Here is a 19,304-nt window from a genome sequence, read left to right as displayed (position 1 = left end):
GGACCGCAATTTGTGTATCTGTTCACCTGTTGACAGGCCTTTGTGCTCTTTGCCATGTTAATTACCAAGAATTCAGCCACCACAAATACTCTTCTACAAGTCTTTTTATAAGTCTACATTGACACTTCTCATGGGGAAGTATCTAGGAGTGGATCAGATAGTAGGTGAATGTTTGACTTTATGAGAAACCTCCAGTTTCCCAAAGTGGTTTCACCATTTTGTGCCTCACTACTCAGCAAGGTCTCGGGGCTCCAGCCGCTTAGGGAGGGTATTTTTGACCCAGGAAAGACTTCAGCAGTTCTAGAGCTGGGTGGAGGATTTTATTTAGAGAAGGGCAGGAGGGGAGGAAATGATGCTGGAAGTTGAAACAGATAAAGGGGGGAAAATAGGAAGCTGGTGGTAACACGCGCCTGATAATACACGTTCTCATGGGAAGATAAGACTGGGGTGCTGGGAAGCAGAAGGTGGTTGGAGGGGGTCTCTGCTATTTGGAATTACAGCCGCTGGAGCAAGACAAGGAGGAGGTTGGTAAGAGAAGCTGCAGAAAAGGAGTCAGTTCAAGTCTCTTGTGAGCAAGGAGCAATTTCTTTCATTCATTCATTCATTCATTCATTCATTCATTCAATGCAATTATTTCCCCATCCACAAACATTTCTCAGCATTTACTATCCTCCGGGCACTGGAATGCCAATGGAGAACAAGAGGTCAGGGTCTCTGGACACAGAGGAGTCTGGAGAAACTTAGAGCAGAAGCAGCCATTCGCAATAGACTTTATGAGCCCATTTATATGAAATTCTATCACAGGCAAAACTACAGAAAAAATGTGGGAAGGATGATTGCCTAGGAGCAGAGGCAGGGATTGCCTGGGAAGAGCATGAAAGCCCTTTCTGGAGGGATGGATATGTTCTGGTGTCTTGACAGAGATTTGGGTTACACAAGTGGATGCATTTGTCAAAGCTCAAAGAGAACACACTTGGGATTTGCACATTTTATTCTAATTTACTCAAAAGGAAAGAAATAAGGAGAGCGGCAAACAAATATTGGACTCTAGTTCATGTTTTCTGGGCTGGAGTATTAGGGGGAAATGAGCTCATGTCTACAACTTACTTTGAAATGCATAAAAATGTAGGATGGATTGAGGGGTGGATGGATGAACTGATTGTAATATATTAATTCTAGAATCTAGGAATGGGTTTTTCATTCTTAAATTCAATTTCTCTGTATGCTTGAACATTGTCATGATAAAATGAAATGTTGGGGTTCAGGTTGCGGTTGGTGCCTCCTGGTGCTTACAGTTTGGTGGGGAGAGGAGCAGGTGATGAGGAGGGCTAGAAGACGGTATGCTCCCATGATGAGGTTGTAGGTAGAACATTCTGGAAAAGCAATCCCCCAACCCCTGCACTTCTAGTCTGAGGGGGGAAGGTGGGGGAGGGAAATGAGGGTCTGCCTTGGAGAGGCCAAGAGGGCTTGTGCTAGGAAGCAGGGAGTGGGGGGATGGAGGGACCCCCTCTGGCACCCTCTGACCCTTTCCCAATGGGTGTCCCCACCAACAGCCCCATGAGTGACCACATGACCGCACTTTCTGGGGCTGAGTCAGCAAGTCAGTGCTGACCTTGAAGCCCAGGCAGGTTTCCTGGACAGACCAGCCCCACCCATCACCCCACTTTCCAAGGAAAGAGCTTATGACAGAATGGCTTGTTCTTTCCAAACTCCCACCTCCTTCCCCTGGATCCCAGGAAACCCCCTGAGATCCCAAGGCCTTTTACCAGGTTCGATGAGGTGTCTGCGGAGGGCCACCAAGGTAGGACAGGACACACTTTCCTCAAGCTCTTGCTAGCCCCTTCCCCACCTGCCTCAATCCCTGCACCCTCACTGTCTTGTCCCTAGATCCAGACACAGATGGCTCGGGTGGGTTAATTTGGCAGACGCCAGCAGAAAGCCCGGAGTCTAAAACCAAAACCTGTGCTTACCCCTTCCTCCCTGGGTGAGCCTGGGCACCTGTGATTTCGCATCCATCAAGCGTGGTAATAATAGCACCAGGCTTTTAGGGGTTTGTGGTCAACTGACTAATGGCTCCCAAAAGGTGTCCCTGTCCCAATCCCTGGAACCTGTGACTATATGGCCTTACATGGGGAAAGGGACATTGCCAATGGATGAATTAAATCAAGAATCTGGAGATGGAGGCGATCCTAGATGTTCCAGGTGGGCTCAATGTCATCATCACAAGGGTCCTTAGAAGAGGGAAGCAGGAAGATCAGGGTCCGAGAAGGAGAGGGGATAACAGAAGCAGAGCCAGAGAGAGTCGAGAAGAGGCTCTGTGGCCGACTTGAGAGCTGGGGGTAGGAGTCACAAGCCAAGGACTGTGGGCACCTGTAGAAGCTGAAAGAAATCAAGGAAACGGATTCTCCCCCTTGGGTTTCCAGAAGCACAGCCCGGCGGGTGGCTCGATTTTAGCCAGGGGAGACCCTGTGGGACGTCTGACCTCCAGGTCCGCACAAGATTTAGGCTGTGGAAAGCCACTAGGTGTGTAGCAATTCGTACAGCGGTCCTAGGAAACTCAGGACCTGCTGCCTGTGGAGCAAATACTAGGTGGCGGGCCCTCCTGGAGGGACACGGGAGGGGGACTCCTGGACACAGGCACCGGCCCCGCCCTCCCGGAGCTCACCGTCCAGCAAAGCAGCCGCGTGCATGCCCGGAAGGCAGGTCGTAGAGCCGGGTAAAGGGGTGACTGAGGGGCTAGGGGCCGCCTTAGCCAAGGTCATTTCCGTCAGAGAGCAGACGCCTGGAGAACAAAGCAGGGCCGAACCCCGTGGGTGTGGCTGGAGCAAAAGGGAACAATGAAGGAGGGGAAGGCGCCAGCCACACAGGGCCTTGCTGGCTGCGGGGAGTTGGGGTTTTCTTCTAAGAGCCTTTGTGGGGCCAGGCGTGGGGCTGAATGAAGGGAGAGACGCGGCGGCAGCGGCCTGCTTCAGGAAATCACGCTCCCAGTGCTCCCAAGCATTGTGGGCTCCTCTCCATTCGGCGTCCGGAGGAAGGCTTTATGCACACAAGGACCTATGTGGGAGAATTTACAGATGGGGAAACTGAGGCCCGAGAGGATCTAGTCACCCGGCAGGGAAAGGGGCTGGAGCTGGAACTCCGCCCTCCTTCTCTCTCTCCCACCGGGGCGGGGGTGGGGGGTGGTCACCCAGTGGGGGCGGTGACCGGGTGTGTCCAGCAGGGGGCAGCACGCCTCCTGTGCCGGGCGACCTGCAGCACCAGTACGAGGACGGGCCCGAAGGAGTAGATAAAACACAAGATCTAGACTAGAGTTCTCCGGGGTTGGGGTCCTGGGTCTTTGAGGTAGGGGCTGGTGACCTGGATTCGTGGGTCCCTAAGGGGCTGGGCGCTGGTCTCTGCGGGGCTGGGGACCTGGGTCCTGGACTCCTAGGTCTCCAGGAAGGTGAGAACGTGGGTTCTTGGGAGTCTGGGTCCAGGATTTCCGGATCTCTGAGGGGCTTGGAGCCATCCTCTGGCCTGGTCCCCCACACGATACCCTATCCCCTCAGAGAACCATGGGCATTGTCAGAGAAATCCCCGAATCTCCCAGTGCAGGCCCGGAATGTTCTCAGGATTCCTGGGATGGGCTGGCTCAGCCCCCTGGTCCCTCCGGGTGTGCTGGGATCTGGGGGAGGGTGTGAAGGCGTGGGCAGTGGGCCTGGGAGGCCCTTCCAAAGAAAGGACAAGCCAGCTTCAGCACCCCCTCATCCTGAGCCCCCCTCCAACCTCTCCCTCCATCCCCACAACACACAGAAACAAAACCAGCTGGCTTGCAGACCCCAAGGCTCCAGGAAGGTGAAAATGCAGAACCCGCCTCTTCCCAAATGGCCTTCCCTCTTCCTGTTGACAAACTTGCTGCATGGGTGGGGGTCGGGAAGGGGGGCCAGGAGGGGTGTGAGTGAGGGAGTGTGTGTGACTGGGCACTCAAGGCTATTCCTCTGGCCCCTCCAGGAAGGGGGCCCCCCGATCCTGCCCTCGGGGAGCTCCCAGTCCTGGGGAAGGTCCATTTAATGTTGGAGCTCAGGGCTGCCGAAAGGGGGGTGCAGAGGACCATGGGGTGAGTGAATGGAAAGGACATGTGAACTAATGAAGCTCAGGGGCTGGGGCTGGGCTGAAGATAGAGGTGTGGGAAGTCAGCAGGGATCACCAGTGATTGAAGTCAAGGGCTTGTGGAGAGGCCGAGAGAAGTCCCTGAGGGGAAACTGAGGCACGCATGGGTGGGGCAGGAGAGCAGAGGCGAACAGGAGGGCTGTTCGTGGAGGAGAGCTACTTTCCTCCATCAGCCTCTCCTTCTGGAACAGCCTGCAGAGGACCTTTGTGCGTGTCGGCGTGACCGTGTGTGTCTCTGCATGTCTGTGTTTGTGTTTCTGTGTTTGTACGTGTGATTGTGTTACGTGTGACTCTGCGCACGTTGGGTGTGACTCCCTTGATTCCATGTGGTGTCCCTACCTGTGTGTCTGTATCCCGTGTGTGGTTTGTGTACCTGCATGTGTTTCTCTGTGCACTTGTCCGTGTCCGTGTTTACCTGTGCAGGTGTGCGTTCTGTGTGTCTGCAGTTTCACTGCGTTGTGTCTGTGTGCGTGTGGTCGTTGATTTGTGGTTCGGGTGTGTCGTGTGGTCTGTATCTGTGTGGATGTGGTGTGTGGCTGGTTTGGTGTTGCGCCTGTCTGCGGTTGGAGTGTGTTGTTTGTCTATGTGCATCTTGGCGTGTGTCTGTGGGTAAGTCGCGTAGCGACTACTGGTCTCTGCAGGTGATGACGTCACCTCACCTCATGTGTGTGCATCTGTGTGGGTGCGTTTGAGGGCCCCCCACACCCGTATCCCTCACTCTACTGAGTCACAGACGCTGTCACTTGGGCCCAACCCCGGTTCTTCAGAATTCCCACTTCCCGGAGCACTGGGGTCCTGCAAGAGGTTATAAGGCTTCCGTGCCTGTCAGGGAGGAGCGGATCAGGACCACGGGGCTTCCAAGGTCAAAAGTCCAGTGCCCTCCTCTGTGGGGGAAGCTAAGACCCAAAAAGGGCAGACTGTGGAAGCCACGTGGCCAAGGTCCGGAGAGGTTGCAGGACAGCCCCTCTCTGGGACCTGGGGCCTCCGGGGGAGGACCCTGTGGATTTCCCCTGGTCCGGAGGGGGCGGGGCAGCAGCTCAAGGTTTGAGGTTGCAAAGCCCTAGGGGAGGACCTCTGGCAGCTGAGACACAGAGGAAGAAAATCGTGTTGCCTGGAAAGGTCTGTTCAGATGTCACCTTACACCCCCCAGGTTCAGAACCCTCCAGTCTAAACTAGCTCTTCCCCAGGTACTGCTTTCCACCTCCTAAAACTATCCCATGGATTTGTGAATTTTAAACTTTGTTTTTATGCTGCATCCTGGATGAACCTTGAGGACATCGTGCCCAGTGAAATAAGCCAGACACAGAAGGACACATCCTGCAGGACCCCACTCTCAGGAGGTCCCCAGAGGAGTCCCGTCCACACAGACAAAGAGTAGACGGTGGGCTCCAGGGGCTGGGGGAATGGGAGGAGGGGAGCAGGTGTTGCATGGGGACAGAGTCTCAGTTGGGCAAGAGTTCTGGAGACGGATGGCGGGGACGATGGCACAATGTGAATGTCCTTATTGCCACTGGAAATTATTAAAATGGTAAATTTTATGTGATATATATTTTATCACAGTGAAAAACAAAACCTCCCTCACAAGAACTGGCACTTCATCTTGTTCTCAGAACCTGGCACACAGTAGGTGCTCAAATCATGTTTGTTGAGCAGACGATAGAGGAAAAGAGGTCATCCGTCCACAGCAGATGGAGAAAGAGAAGGAGACAGAGAACACGTGCTGAAGCCTGAAGCCAGCACCTCCTCCTTTTTCTATAAATCAATGCTTCACAGCAGTGGTTCTCAACTGGGGGTGATTCTGCCCCCCAGGAGGCACTCAGGGATGTCTGGAGACATTTTTGGCTATCATGACGAGGTGGAAGGGGGACTGCTACTGGCAGCTAGTGGGTGGAGGCCAGGGATGCTGCTTAAGACCCTGCAATGTACAGAACATCCCCCCACAAATCATCTGGCCCCAGTGCCAACAGAGCTGAGAATGAGAAACCCATTTTCAGAGGCACCTCCTCCTGCAAGCCCTCCTGGATTTGACACACCCACTTCCCTCCCAAACCACACACACCTCCTTCCTTTCCCCCTTTTGCAACTCCAGGAGAGATGGATTGGGTGGGGTGAACCTGGGGCTGTGTCACCAGGATGGGGTTGGGGTCAGGGTGGAAATGTTCCTTCATCACATTTGCACTGGACGTGGGGCCCTGTCCCAGGTGCTGAGGTTCTAAGTTTAGTGGTGTGGCTTCGGCTCCTCTCTGCACAGACGGTCGGGGATCAGAACACCCTCAGGCGTGGGTTGAGGTTGCGTAGGGTCAGGGCTGGGGCTGGGGTGGGGAACCCGCCTGAGAATCGTCTAGTGTTGTTGCAGGACCCCTGACTCGTTCCTACAGATCCAGGTCTGTGATGGGCGAGGGGGCTGCCCCAGGCTCAAGGATCCCAAACCTGAAAGAAGAACCGACACCCTCAGACTGGGGCCCACATCCGCACGGTTTCCTGTTTTTCCCTTAAAGTGAACAGAGCAGTGGGCTGATACCACAGAAGGGAAGAGGGAGGAGTCAATCGCGTGACAACATTACTGCAGTCCCCCCCCCCACCCAGTAGGGGACTGGAGATTTCACCCCCAAAGCATCCTCTTGTCCACGTTGAGTCTTGGCAGGGACCCAGCATCACAGGAGCCGCCATGCGCCCTGGAAGGACACAGCAGGGATAGTGGGCAGCAGTGTGGACGGGAGAGGGGTGGAGGGGGCATTAAGTACAGGGCCTGCATCCCCACCCTCGATTCACCACCTCCTACCCCGGCCTGTCTTCACTGTGACCCAATGGGGATTGTTCCCAAACTTTCTCCTCCTCCATCCTGTGTCCTCATCACTAGGACAGCCCCATCGTCCATCAGAGACTTCAACTGAGACCCAGTCGATTTTTACAGCATCTTCTGAGTACCTCCCCCCGCCCACCTCCTTCATCGCCAAGGCCCGTCTCTTCCCCAACTAACCTGCTTCTCTTCATTCCCGCAGCCGCCACCCCAGACACCTCCTCTGGCACCTGGGCCAGGTGACAGCTCCCCTGTGTCTCCCCCACCTGGCCCCCATGACAACACCCAGGGTCACCCCCCCCCAAGCCTCCTGCTGCCTTATGTCTAGCCCCAGTGACCTCTCTCTCTGGTGCCCACCTGACAACTCTCTTCCCTACTTAAAATGACCATCCTGGGGCGCCTGGGTGGCTCAGTCAATTAAGCCTCTGCCTTTGGCTCGAGTCATGATCCCAGGGTCTTGGGGTTGAGCCCTGCGTCGGGCTCCCTGCTCAGCAGGAAGCCTGCTTCTCCCTCTCCCTCTGCCTATCTTTTAAGAAACAGAATCCTAGGGGCACCTGGGTGGCTCAGTGGGTTAAGCGTCTGCCTTTGGCTCAGGTCATGATCCCGGGGTCCTGGGATCGAGCCCTGTGTCAGGCTCCCTGCTCAGCGGTAGCCTGCTTCTCCCTCTCCCTCTGCTTGCTGCTCCCCCTGCTTGTGCTCTCTTGCTGTCTCTCTGTCAAACAAATAAATAAAATTCTTTAATAAAATAAAATGACCATTCTCTGTCAGTTGGCAAATCATGCAACGGGTCAGAGTCCCCGTGATTAGCCCAGATCAAGGTTGAGAGGGACAGTCAGGGGCTCTGAATGAACAGCCTCAACCCACCGGTCACTCAGTCAATAGACACGTACTGAGGGCTGCCCTCGGTGCTGAAAACACAGTGTGACGGACGAGGGAGACATTTCAGCCAGGCCCCTCTCCAGTCCAGTCCTGACTGGGAAGTGGGACATGGGCACGGGGAGGGGTCTTCCCATCAGGGGTGGGGGTTTGGCATGGGGTGTTCCCCAAACTAGACTGGGAAGCAGATTAAGGATCAGAGGGTACATTTTTGGGAGGAAGAGCAGGGTGTGAGGTGTCAAGAAGAAGTCCCCATAAATACAAGGCCAGGTGCATGGTGGTTAGAGCTGCGGAGTTGGGACTCACGCTGTCTGGGTTCAAATCCCGACTTTGCCATTTATGAGCTGTGTGACTTTGGGCAAGTTACCTAACCTCTCTGTGCCCCACCTCCTTCACCAACAGGGCAGCACGAAGACCAAAGCATCTACCTCACAGAGTGTTTGTGGACATTAAAGCTGTTGCTGTCCTGGGACACAGGGCGCTGTGCCCAACCTCTGCGGCAACTTACCATGTAACAAAACTGTCGATATTTGACCCAGATGTTACATGATCTCATAGATCTTTCTAGTCACTTTGGTTCAGTCCCGACTCTACCACTTACTTCCGGCCGCGCTCTGGGAATGGGGGTTAGCGACTCTGAACCTTGTTCGCTCACCTGAGGGATAGAGAGAGATATTAATAGTGTGGACTTTACCGGGTTGCGGGGAGGACCAGGGGAGGCCATGCGTGTGATCTGGTTAACCAGGTGGCGAGCCCATAATTAGGGCTGTGAAAATAGAAGCCGTGGGTGGGTCTGCTTTCAGAAGAAACTCTCTCTCCAGGCTAAGCTCCTCACCACGGCCTGTGGCCCTGCCGGCCTCTCCAAGTCAGCCCGACGGGCCGGGACAGCGACACGCTCACAACTCATGTGAGTGCGTGATACGCGTGAGTGTGTGTGTGTCTGTGTGAATGTGCGTGCACAGAGGTGACTCTCTGCGCCCGTGTGTCAGGGTCGGCCCTGGGAAGTGGACCGGGAAGGCTCCCTGGAAGGAGCGACCTCCAGGTCTTGAGGAATGAGCAGGAGGAAGTCTGCATGTGCGAAGGGCGGTGGGCGGCGGGCAGCATGGACGGATCAATGGATGTGCAGGGTCATGGGTTGGGGAAGCTGAAGCCAACGCCTGGCATGACTGTGAAGAACAGATGACCCTGGGGGGTGCGCAGGGGGCTGATGGCAGGGGGCCGTGGAGGGCCACGGAAGACCAGGCCGTCAGCAGGCCTGGGAGCTCTGGTGTTAGAAAGACAGACTGGAGTCAGGCCTGGTGTCAGGTTGCCAGCAGACCCCTACAGGAGGCCGTGTCCCCCGGTGGCTGAGCAAATAGGCTCCAATGTCACACATCCTGGGTTCAAGTCCCAGTCCTACCACTGTGTGACATGGACAAATGACTTTCTTGGTGCCTCAGTTTCCCCAGCGCTCCACCAGTAGGTTAACCGAGCAGCGACTGCGTGCCAGGGCCTCGCACACCACATCGGTCTTCATCCAGTGGAGTTGGCACTGTCACCCCGTGGTTGACAGATGACCCAGCTAAGTCGCGCCTTCAGGAAGAAGCTAGGACTCAGCCCCAGGTCTGTCCAGTGTGGGTTCAGGCAGGTTAGGCCGTGGGTTGGTGACGCCTCTGGCCTCTTCCACGATGGCGAAAGATGCAGTTTGAGCCTCCATTAATCAGAGCCTGGCCACCACACATCTCCACTTCCCCAAGGCGCAGAGAGGGGAAGTGACTTGCCCAGTGTCATACAGCAAGAGAGGCAGCCTGTAACCTCCAGGCTTGTCTGGCCCCCAAGCCCACGGTCTTTGGCACAGTCTTTAAAGTCAAGAGAATTTTTTTAAGATTTATTTATCTGAGAGAGAGAGAGCAGACAAGCTGGGGGAGAGGCCAAGGAAAAGGAAGAGACTCCCAAGCAGACTCCCTGCTGAGCCCGGAGCCCAACTCGGGGCTCGATCTCACGGCCCTGAGATCATGACCTGAGCCGAAACCAAGAGTTGGACGCCCACCGGGTGCCCCAAAGTGAAGAGACTCTAAAGATGCCTCGGGCACATTGGCAGAGAAGCTGAGGTCTGGTGGCGGAGTTTCTGCATCTCCCCGCAGGACCGGGTACACAGTAGATGCCTGATAAATGTTTAGGATCTGAAGACCCACTGTGTGCACGCGGCACCTCACTGAAAGCCTCACATACATTGTTATTTCATTTGCTCCTACCACGATCTCCTGAGTTGGGTGCGATCATCACCCCCATTTTACAGAGGGGAAACTGAGGCTCAGAAAGGTGGAGTCCAGGCCAAGGTTGCACCGGCAGCAATAGTAGTAAGCTGATTGTATTTTCAACGCTGTGTGCCAGCCTCCTTCACAGCACTTTGCATATTCGTGAGGAGCACATCACCGTCCCAGGGCATAGGTACTATTAACAATGGCATTTTATGGACGAGGAAGTTGGTTTTGAAGTTCAGTCACTTGCCACATTTATCGAGCACCTGCTGTGTACCTTGCAGGTGTTGGACTCTGGGGCGCCCACCTCTGGTCTCAGGCCTGTGACCCTCCATCCCAGCTGCATCTCCCAGTTAAATGCAACATTGACCCCTGACCATGGTCTAAACAAAATCAGCCAACGGTCACTGAGCTCCTCAGGTCCCAGATGCTGTCCAGAGCCTGACATCTAACCTTCTTGCTCCTTAGAACCCAGATCCCGGCCAGAGCTATCACCTGTTAAGTAGACTGCTTTGACAGGTGGTGAGCAGCCTGTCACTGGGAGAATCCAAGCAAGACTGCCATGGAGGAGCATTCATACTCAGGTGAGAGGACTCCCTGGAGCTGACACTGGCAAAACCAAGCACCTGACCTCCTACCTTTCACCCAGGAGAGGACAGGGGCTCCTGGGTCTCTCTCTGGGAAGAAGGCCCAGCCAAGGGCCAGGGGGAGGTGAGCCCTGACTGGCCTTCTGGGCACAGAGCCAGGCAGGAGAGGGAAGCCACAGACTCCTCCCTTCCCTGACTCAACGCCCTCCAACAAAAAAACCGCTCCAGCTGGGGTGCTGGGAGCCCGATAGAATTGGAAGCCAAGTAGAACGGCAACTCAGAGCAAGTGGAATTCGGTGTGATGAATCCTCCCAGCCAGGGTGAAGGGAGGGGGCCCGGACCCACAATGGGGTCACAAGGTAGAGTCTTGGGGGACCCTGGGATTGGGGTGAGGCCCCCAGGTGGTCTGACATCCAGGGAAAAGGCTGGGGAAGAGCTCGGATACTGAGGGAGAACTGAAGCCTGTGTCCTGTGTTTGGGGAAGGGGACCAGGGTGAGAGCTGGCAGTCCAAGGGGAAGGAGGACCCAGCTTTCTGGGCGTGAGGCCGGAGATCTAGTATGAGGGTGTGAGGGGGTAAAGGAAACCCATAAAAGGGAAGAAAGTCACGGTGAGAGCTGGGTGGGTGTCAGCCATCTGATGGGCCTGTGGCGGAAGGGTCTTAGCTCCTGGTCCTGGGCTTGTCTTTCTGGGCAGTGACCTGGCCCCGAGGCAGGCTTGCTGACCACTGGGGCATGGACAGAAGGAGTGCCAGACGTGGGGCTGGACAGCTGGAGGGACAGAGATGCGTGGATGCAGAGAGGGACAAAGTCGGGGCATGGGGCGCTCACTGGTGGGCACGACAGACAGGAGGGAAGGCGTACAGAGGAGGCTGGGGGTCCCCTGAGATCCACTGCCTTAGTGTGGGCTCTGGACAGCCTCCTAGGCTTAGGGGCTCTGGGTGATGGGGAGACAGGCATGGCCAAGCCCAGTCTCAACCTTCCCCTTCTGGCGTTCTCCCCAGACCCAGCAGAGTTCCCGAAGTTTTCCAGAAGGCGGAGATGCTGTGGGCACGGGGTGCAGCTGGCGCTGTTGGGGCTGGCGACCGTCCTGCTGTGGGCCGGGCTGCTGACCCTGTTTCTCTTATGGCGTGAGGACACCTCCAGCCCCAAGCGGTCTCCCTCTTGTGTTCCCTCCCAGAAGCCCACTGTCAGGCCCCGGGGAGCCCAACACAGCCTTTGGAGCCCAATTTTCCCATTGTGTCTCCTGCCTTGTCGCCCCCCCGCCCCCTTCCCAAGCCCCTTCTGCCCACCCTTGAGAGCTCCCCACCCTGTCCAGCACCCCTGTGTCACACCTTTCCACACCTCCCACACGGTATGCCCAAGGCCTCCATCCCCAGCTGACAGGTGGGGTGTGGGTGGGTGGCGGCACCTGGAAACCCATCTTCTCCCCTCCTCTTCTCCTCTCCAGACTGGGACACTGTGCAGAATCTGAAACAGCTGGAAGTAACCGCTGCCCAGAACGGTATGGAGGGGCCAAGGACTCCGGGAGGGGGTCTCTTGTCCCGCTTCTGCCACTGACCACTGTGGGACGTGGGAGAAGGGCTGGACTCCAGTGTTCCTCCCCCCCCCCCCCAGGAACTGAGAGTGAGCCTGCACTTCCCCACTTCCCCCTCCCCTGCAGGTGAAAACCCAGAGACTCTTGGAGGGGAGGGGGCGCTGAGAAGTGCCTGATGGAATGCTAAGTAATTGCTCTAGGCCTCAGTTCCCTCACCTGTAAAATGGGCATCATTTCAGGGCTATGGAGGCTAAGACTTGTGAAGCATTTAGACCCACGTCCAGTGAGCTTTCAAGAAATGCCTGTTTCATTCTGGGTGGGGGGAGGGTACACGTGTTCATTCTATTCTTGCCTGTATTTCCCTAAGTCCTTTTGCCCCAAAAATGAAAAACTAAAAGCTTCGGGCCCTGTGACCATGTGAGGGGGCGCGGCACTTGGGGCCGGGGGCGGGGAACGATTCAGGAACCTGCCTTCCTGGCTCCTGAGGACACATCTTCTCTCCTGCCGCCCCAGTCTCTCGGGTTTCCAAGGACTTGGAAAGACACAATGGTGACCAGATGGCCCAGAAATCCCAGGGTGAGCGATGTCAGCTCGGGTCTAGGAGGGGGGGTGGTGGGGGTGGGGAAACCTGGATTAACTTGTGGGCACAGTGCCCTAGACCACCTGTGAACTGCAAAATGAGCAGGTGACCCTGAAGACACGGGGCGGGGGGGGTGGGGGGGAGCTGGGGGTATGGGAGACTGGGGAGGGCCCTGAGGACTTGCTTACCACTGAGCCCCCTCCCCTCCAACCAGCTGCCCAGGTGTCACAGAACATGGAAGAAATCCGAGCTGAACAGAAGAGAATGAAAGCGCAGGGTGAGAAATGGGGGGGGGGGGGTGCATCCTAGAGCTGGGAGGGACCATGAGGCTGGCAGCTGGGCTCTGGGACTCCTAACCCTGACACCAGCCCATCCCCGTCAGACTCCGAGCTCTCCCGGAACCTGGATGGACTTCGTTCGGACCTGAGCAACCTCAAATCCCTCAGTGAGCCTTGGGAGGGGATGGGGGGTCGGAGGGGGGCGGTTGCTGCAAGTTCGTCTCTGACCACTGTCCCCCACCCAATCACCCAAGGCTTGAACGAGAGACACACGGCCTTACGTTCATTGGAAAGACTCCGGGAGGAGATGGTGAAGCTGTGGATAGAGCTGCACGCGTCCAACGGTGAGTCGGTGTGTTGGTACACGCATGGGACAGCACAGGCGCATGGTGATGTGTCTTCGAATGTGCGATAGACGAGTGCACGTGACAAGGTGGAGGGGTGTGTGCTTATGTGTGTGGCGGGGTCCGTGGGGGACACACACGAGTTTCTTTCTGAGTCCAGCTGCTTCCCTCCACAGACCTGGAGCTGGGGGGGCGAGGGGGCAGCTCGAACGCTTCTTTCCTCCTCCAGGTAAAAGCACTCCTGTGTTTTACCATCTCTGGGTTCTCTTTGCCTCTCTTTCCTCTGCCCATTGTGGTTCAGCAGGGAGTCATCAGCGCGATGGCCTCAGCCACAGCCCTCCCCCCTCCCGGAAGACTGTTGGCCCAGTGGGGGGGGCAGGGGGGTCACGTCTGCGGCGATGGGGGCGATGCTGGTGGTCATGAGGGTCGGGGGGGCGGCCAGCAGGCTGCAGGGAGAGCAGACATTCAATCAGTGTGCCTTTCACCTGGAGTAGGGAGCTGGGTGGTGCTGCCCTGACGCCCTGGTTTTCCACCTCTGGGAAGACCCAGCTGGTCCGACTGGCAAAGAAAAGAGGAAGGCTCTGTGCTTGGTGTGTAAGAGTGCAGTCCCCTGGGACACTGTGTGGCTGTGGGAATCCCAACAAGAAACCCGGCCATGGTCCCTCTGGGGAGGGCTCTGGACCACGTTCACTCTGATGGATGACCTTTCAATTCCTACCCAGTCCTTGGGGTGGCCTGGGGTCTGAGCCCAGCTGCAGGCCTGTCTCTCAATGACCACGCAACACACAGCGAGGGCACTTTCCTCAAAGTTTTCTTTTTCTCCCCCCCCCATAGTCAATTTATTTATTTGAGAGAGAGAGAGAGCATGAGCAGGGGGAAGAGCAGAGGGAGAGGGACAAGCAGACTCCATGCTGACCACAGAGCCTGATGCGGGGCTCGATCTCACGACCCTGAGATCATACCCCCAGCAGAAATCAAGAGTCAGACGCCCAAATGACTGAGCCACCCAGGCGCCCCCCCCCCCCCAATTTTCTTCAAGTGCCCAGAGATACTCTCTTCCTGTATTAATGTGCCCCACCCCCCTGCGCCACATACGGGTTACCGGTTCATGTGTGAGAAACACATCCAGCTTTGTTCCTCACCGAGGTTGCGGACCCCAAGCCCCTTGAAAACTTCCACCAACTCTGCACCTCATTCCAAGAAAATCTATTTTAAACCAAGAGTGAGTCAACCCAGTAACAGTGGGTTTAACCTCGCACCTGGGAGTGCTGGGTGATGATGACAGTGCCTAAGCGTTTCCTCGGGGTGGGGACAAGAGGAGACAGAGACCAAGGTGGCCCAAGGTCAAGGCCAGGGGGACTCAGCCCTCCAGGAGCCCCCTGCATAAGCTCTCCTGATCAATCCCTCCAACTAGACAAAAATCATCTCCATTGCCCCAAACGTGGCAAGAATCTGTTTTTGGGGGTGCTGGTAGCAAGGGTGACCAGGGCTGTTACTGGAGCCATTGGTGGGGACAAGACACGGGGAAGGTGATGATGGCAATCTTAGCTTCACCATGTTGACACGGGTGTTGGCGGTGGTGGTGGCAGTGGAGAGATCGCCAGCAATCCTGGGTCCCTATGGAGATGATGGTGGTGACGAAGGTGTCGCTGGCAGGGGCTGGTGTCCATTGCCATGGTGTTGGCAGTTGAGCTGGTTCTGACCACGAAGGTGTTTGTGGTGATGATGAACCGCACACGATTGGTGGCTGAGTTGCCACTGGCCCCAGAGCTGGTGACTTGGGGATGCTGCTGGTGACCGATATGCTGCTGGCTGTGGGTCTCTTTGTGGGGATGGCGCTGGCAGAGGCTGACGTGCTGCGGCCAAGAGCACCTCGATGCTGGTGTCCGTGGCGGGCACTCTGCTCCGGTGGGGTGTCTGTGGCAATGGTGCAGGCTGTTGAGGTGCTCCTGCCGGGGGGCTGGTCTTTCACATCAGTGTCAGAGCTCCAGAGAAGCAGCCTGCAAGACTTTGTTAGGCTCTGGGGTGGGTCTGCTTTCAGCCCGGACTCCAAGAGTGACTCCAGGAGAGACGCTGCCACCCACTCTGCCTATCGTACCCACGGTGCCAGCCACGGCGCCAGCCACAGCACTTGCCACGGTACCAGCCACACCATCCACCACGGTGCCAGCCATGGCGCCAGCCACAGCACTTGCCACGGTAGCAGCCACACCATCCACCACAGTGCCAGCCATGGCGCCAGCCACAGCGCTTGCCACGGTAGCAGCCACACCATCCACCACGGTGCCAGCCACAGTGCCAGCCACACCATCCACCACGGTGCCAGCCACGGCGTCCGCCACGGTGCCCACCACAGCTGCCCCCCTGAGCCTCTCCTCCACCCCAGGCTCCATGTGTAACACGTGCCCTGAGAAGTGGGTCAACTTCCAGAGGAAGTGCTACTACTTCGGCAAGGACCCCAAGAAGTGGATCCAGGCCCGGTTTGCCTGCAGCAAACTGCAAGGGCGGCTGGTCAGCATCCACAGCGAAGAGGAGCAGGTGGGCCTGGGCTCGGTGGGCAGGGGGGTGTGGATCCCCACCTCAATCTCTTGCACGGTGGGAGGGACCCGGGCACAACTGCCCAGCCCTTCCAGTCCTGTCCTGCTCCCCAGGACTTCCTGGCCAAACGTGCCAACAGGAAGGGCACCTGGATTGGCCTTCGGGACCTGGACAGAGAGGGGGAGTTTATCTGGATGGACAAGGACCCCCTGAACTATAGGTGAGGAGGGGGAATGTGGAGGGGAGGGGCCCGAGGCCCTGACTCAGAGAGGTGGTGCCTCTCTGCAATGGCGGGCTTAGGGGGCAGGCAGACCCAGGTGGAGGTGAGAGGATGTGGGGAGAGGGTACTCCTGGGCTACAGGGATGGGGTGGGCAGGGCCCAGACTCTGAGGGATGTGTCTAGGCTGAAGGCAGTAGGGCTCCTTCCCCCTCCTCCATTCTCTGACCCGAAGCCTTCTGCTCCAGCAACTGGCGGCCGGGAGAACCCAACAACGGGGGCCAGGGCGAGGACTGCGTGATGATGCAGGGCTCCGGGCAGTGGAATGATGCCTTCTGCGGCAGCCACTTGGACGGCTGGGTGTGTGAACGGCTGGCCACATGCTGACCGCCCGCCTGCCACCTTGGCCCCCCTGTGGTTCACCAGGACGTGCTCCGAGACCCAGACCCTGACAGTCCCCGGCCCACCTGCCAGGTGCACCCCCTGCATTGCTCCCCCACCTCAGACAGGAATAGCCAGGCCCACAGCGGGGCTCTGAGGACCCTCAACCATTTGTGGCTAAGGTCCCGGGCACATTTTCTCCTGCCCAAACGGAAGAAGAACTGTGGACCCACCCCCTGCTCCTGCCAACTCCCCAGAGGGCCTGTCCCTTGCTCCTCAGCCCAGCTGGCTGTCACCATGTCCCTGCCTTCAAGTGCTCAGAATACCCACCTCGGAACTTTCTGGATGCTTCAGGCCCCTATGATGCCCAGGCTTCCTGTCAGACCCGCCCACCGCCTGCTGGAGTCAGGGGTAGACCACACCCCCACCCCACCCCTGGCTTCCCCAGATGCAGCCCCCCCACCATGTCCTAGCCCCACAGGGAGAAGACCCCCAGCTCAGGCAGCCAGGCTCCCCACCCAGCGCATGTCAATAAAACGGGGCGAGGACGGCCCCTTCCCTGGGGCCTCGCTGGCTCTGGTCTCCAGATGTTGGAGCTGCGAGTTCCAGAACCTCCTGCCTGAGGCCACCTCGGAGTATCCAGAGCAACTGAAATGGCATTTGTACCTCCCCCCTCCCCCACGCCTACTTTATTACAAGAAGCATTTACTAGACAGGGCTGGAGATGAAGACTTTGGGGTCCAATGGTGCAGAGAACATGCTTAGACCCCCAAGAATATTGCAGGGCGGGGCAGTGGATGGCTCTGAGCCTAACTGCCAGCCTAGGCTGCTGGCAGGAGGGCATGAGCCCACACATGAGAAGAGCTCAGAATGGGCCTGGTACACAGAAGGTACTCAGTAAATGCTGGCAGGCCCACGGGTGGCCTGGTCACCCAGTCCAAAGGTGCTGGCCCCACCTGACACGGGTTTCGGGAGGCCTAGGTGGCACCAGCCCCAGGCTTGGCCAGGGTCGGTCCCTGCATCAGAGGCTAAGGAAGGAGGCAGGCCAGGATCACAGGACACCCGGCGTTAAACCCCTCGCCCGCCCACTCCAACCCCAATTCCTAGCCTAGAGAAGGAAGAACCAGGCGTGCTCATGTGATTCTCAGGCCCCCTGGAGGGGAATCCATGAGGAGAGCCCCATACAGGACCACCTGGGACCCAGGAGTCAAGGGCTGGGCCAAGGGGACCGGGGAGGGCGCTACAGTGGCACCCGGGGGCCCTGGGGCCACGAAGGGGCAGGGGTGAAGCTAGGCCTAGGTCTACCTGTTGTCTACCCACTGCTCACCCCATTTCTGCCTCCTCCAGACCCCCTGGAACTCCAGGCCAGTGCCTAACTGCCCACCTGAGCTCTCCAAAGGGAACTCCCAGCCCCACTCTGCCACTCACACCAACGTTGGGGTCACACTCGGCACCTGTTTCCTTTGCTGCCCCCTCGGAATCCTCAGAGGAAGCCATGTGCAGAATCTGCCCACTTCTCACCGCCCCCAGCCACCTCTCTGGTGTAGCCCCCATCCTAGCTTGCCTCAATCTCCTTCACTGCCCCTCACCCTCCAGAAGTTTCCTTCTGGCTCTGAGGAAAAAAACAAAAACAAAACAAAAAACCCCAAAGTCTGCAATTGCAGAATCCCTGTAACTTGCCTTGTCTCCCCAGCTTTACCTCTGCTCTCTCCTCCCCCAACCCCAGCACCTAGACCAGCCTCCTCGCCTGCCCTTACACGTGGAGGCTCGCTCCTGCCTCAGGACTTTTGCACATGTCCCCTCTCCCACTTGCTCCCCAGCGAGGGCTATCCTGGGCTCCCCCTCCCTCCCACTTAAAATGACAACCTGACTCCAGATCCCTTTTATCTCACCCTACTTTCTCACCACAAACTCTTCCCCTTCCAAGAAAATGATATTCACTGCTCTGTGTGTTCTCATCTCCCCCGGGCTTGAATGTGACCTTCGGGAGGGCAGGAGCTTTTGTTCTGTTCTCAGCTGTGACCCCAGCACCTGACCCATAATAGGTGTTCAATAAATACCTGTTGAAAAATGAACGTGCGTCCATGCAAATGACCTCGTCTCTCAGAACCTGCTTCGTGGTCTATTAAATGAGGGGAGGCACCACGCCTGCCTGGCTCACCAAGGGCTGGTGCTGGGTTCCTCTTCCTCACTCCTTCCCCCACTCTGACCCTGTCTGGGGCTTCAGTAGAGAATATATTTGCAGCCCAAAGCATCCTGTCAGAGCTGCTGCGATGGGAAACCTGCCGGATCTGTTCTTATGGGTGCCCCATCCCCCAATCCTATAGATTGTTCCACGCCTCCCTCGTCCACAAGTCCCTCCTTACCTTCCGCAGGGAGAAACAGACCCTGGGCCCTCTCCCAGCCTACAGGCTCTCCAGCACCCCTCCCCAGGGGAACAGCCCTCTCTTTCCCTCCCACCCTCTCTCTGGCATCCTTCACTGCCAGGCCTCTGGATGGAGCTGGCTGGCCCATTCCTGCCTCCTGCCCCTGGCTTCTGCAATCTGCCCCTCACCCACCAGGCCCTAGAAGCCACTCTCCAGGGGCTTTGGGGGGGGGGGCACCTCAGGAGGCTAAACCCAAAGATTCCTGCAGTTTCCCCTGAGATCTGGCTTCCCAGCATGCCCCTGCTCACTCCTCCAGACCTGCGTGTGGACACTTAGACTGCCCTCCAGGACTCCGGATCTCAAACCCTGGCTGGCCTCCTAGACACTGCCCCCTCACCCGATTCAAACTGCCAC

At 57.3% G+C, this 19,304-nt stretch overlaps 1 protein-coding gene across 2 annotated transcripts; it reads left to right on the top strand.

Moving 5' to 3' along the window:
* The first annotated feature begins 10,881 nt into the window (after window positions 1–10,881).
* Window positions 10,882–18,588, top strand: FCER2 (Fc epsilon receptor II). Of its 2 annotated transcripts, none has more exons than XM_045774440.2 (10): window positions 10,882–11,011; window positions 11,654–11,779; window positions 12,100–12,153; window positions 12,700–12,762; window positions 12,981–13,043; window positions 13,149–13,211; window positions 13,299–13,388; window positions 15,430–15,926; window positions 16,040–16,146; window positions 16,392–18,588. In XM_045774440.2, exons 1-10 carry the CDS (start codon window positions 10,954–10,956, stop codon window positions 16,528–16,530), a joined length of 1,260 nt encoding a protein of 419 aa, XP_045630396.2. In that variant the 5' UTR covers window positions 10,882–10,953; the 3' UTR covers window positions 16,531–18,588. The 2 variants fall into 2 exon arrangements, with proteins under 2 accessions (XP_045630396.2, XP_045630400.2); XM_045774444.2 differs by having other exon boundaries at window positions 15,775–15,926; window positions 16,392–18,587.
* The last annotated feature ends 716 nt before the right edge of the window (window positions 18,589–19,304 follow it).

Source organism: Ursus americanus, chromosome 14 (assembly GCF_024610735.1).
Source record: "Ursus americanus isolate L20-20 chromosome 14, mUrsAme1.1.p, whole genome shotgun sequence".
In the NCBI taxonomy this organism is placed as follows: Eukaryota; Metazoa; Chordata; class Mammalia; order Carnivora; family Ursidae; genus Ursus; species Ursus americanus.
Note: the sequence above shows the minus strand (reverse complement) of the source record. Positions and strands in the feature narration are given on the sequence as shown.